This window comes from Orycteropus afer, unplaced genomic scaffold (assembly GCF_000298275.1).
Source record: "Orycteropus afer afer isolate SDZICR_OR568_19922 unplaced genomic scaffold, OryAfe1.0 scaffold00170, whole genome shotgun sequence".
In the NCBI taxonomy this organism is placed as follows: Eukaryota; Metazoa; Chordata; class Mammalia; order Tubulidentata; family Orycteropodidae; genus Orycteropus; species Orycteropus afer.
Window position 1 is genome coordinate 6,421,157 of NW_006921757.1, and position 1,163 is coordinate 6,422,319.

Here is a 1,163-nt window from a genome sequence, read left to right on the forward strand (position 1 = left end):
ATAATGTTGCATTCTTGTTCCTTACTTCTTCCCACTGTGGAGTTTTCTGTACCAATATTACAACAGGAGGTGGAGACTGTTGATATGATATTGGTATTTCAATGGTAAGCCTTCGTATAAGCACCCTCAATGTTTTCCATCTCCTTAAAATAAGTGTGTGTATAAAACCATCTCTTCGTCATAAAACTTGTTATAATTTTATTTTATATATTTTTTTTAGGAGCAATTCTTAAAAATAATGAGACTCTGCTACAACATGGAGTTAAGCCGCAGCACATGATGCAAGTAGAAATCTCTTCGACAAATCCAGATCGGTATCCAATCACAAGAGTAGCTGGAGTCAGCAATGGCTCTCGAGTCGTAACTGTCAAAGTAGAGACGGGTCAGTTATTGGATATTTTTCGATAAAGTAGTTTAGAGTCTCTGAAGCTGAACTTCCATTCAGTCTTGGTCTTCTCTCCTCAGGTATTGATCAGTACCAGAATGTAGCTGTTGAGATTGTAACATGTGACTTTCACAAACCGTTTCTTGGTGGATTCAGACATAAACTAACAGGAACGGAATATCACAATGCTGGGACACAAACTGTACCTAAAAAGATTCTTCAAAAACTTAATGTATTTTGTAGGGATACCCAGGTGAGGGTTTTAGTTTTCATTTTGGTTTTAGAACCAAAAATCATTGAACTGTGTGACTCTTTCAAATGATTTTCTTCTAAGTAATTATATGGCACTTAAAATAATAAAAGAAATTAACTTAAATATGTAGGGAAATATGCTCTTCACTCTTTCATGTTTGTGCATAGTGGATCCTTTAATTTTTATGATTTTCTATTAGACAGTTTATGAGAGAAAAAAGCTCCAACAAACTACAAACACAACATCCACACAGATGACTAAAATTGGTGTGTATGTATCAAATATGACGGATAAACTGATAAAACCAGGAAGATATTTTACGGCAGCTGAATACCATGCTCAAAGACTACAAGCGGTAAGAAGAATTTTACTGTGGGTGGCTACTAATAACGGTATAACCAAGTGGTTCTACGTACACGTCTGTACCCGTGTGGCCTTGCTACGGCTCACTAGACTGGGGAAAAACAAGCCATAGATGGGACTCACATCTCATTGGTAATAAAAACAGCCTTAGTCTTGGATCTC

The 1,163-nt window shown here is 36.5% G+C and overlaps 1 protein-coding gene across 1 annotated transcript in view; it reads left to right on the forward strand.

Moving 5' to 3' along the window:
* IQUB (IQ motif and ubiquitin domain containing) overlaps window positions 1-1,163 on the forward strand; it is an 81,803-nt gene that overhangs the window by 5,199 nt on the left and 75,441 nt on the right. The window contains exons 3-5 of the mRNA XM_007946761.1: window positions 221-382; window positions 466-638; window positions 838-993. Of these exons, the coding sequence (XP_007944952.1) occupies window positions 221-382; window positions 466-638; window positions 838-993 (491 nt within the window). The remainder of the gene's footprint in view (window positions 1-220; window positions 383-465; window positions 639-837; window positions 994-1,163) is intronic.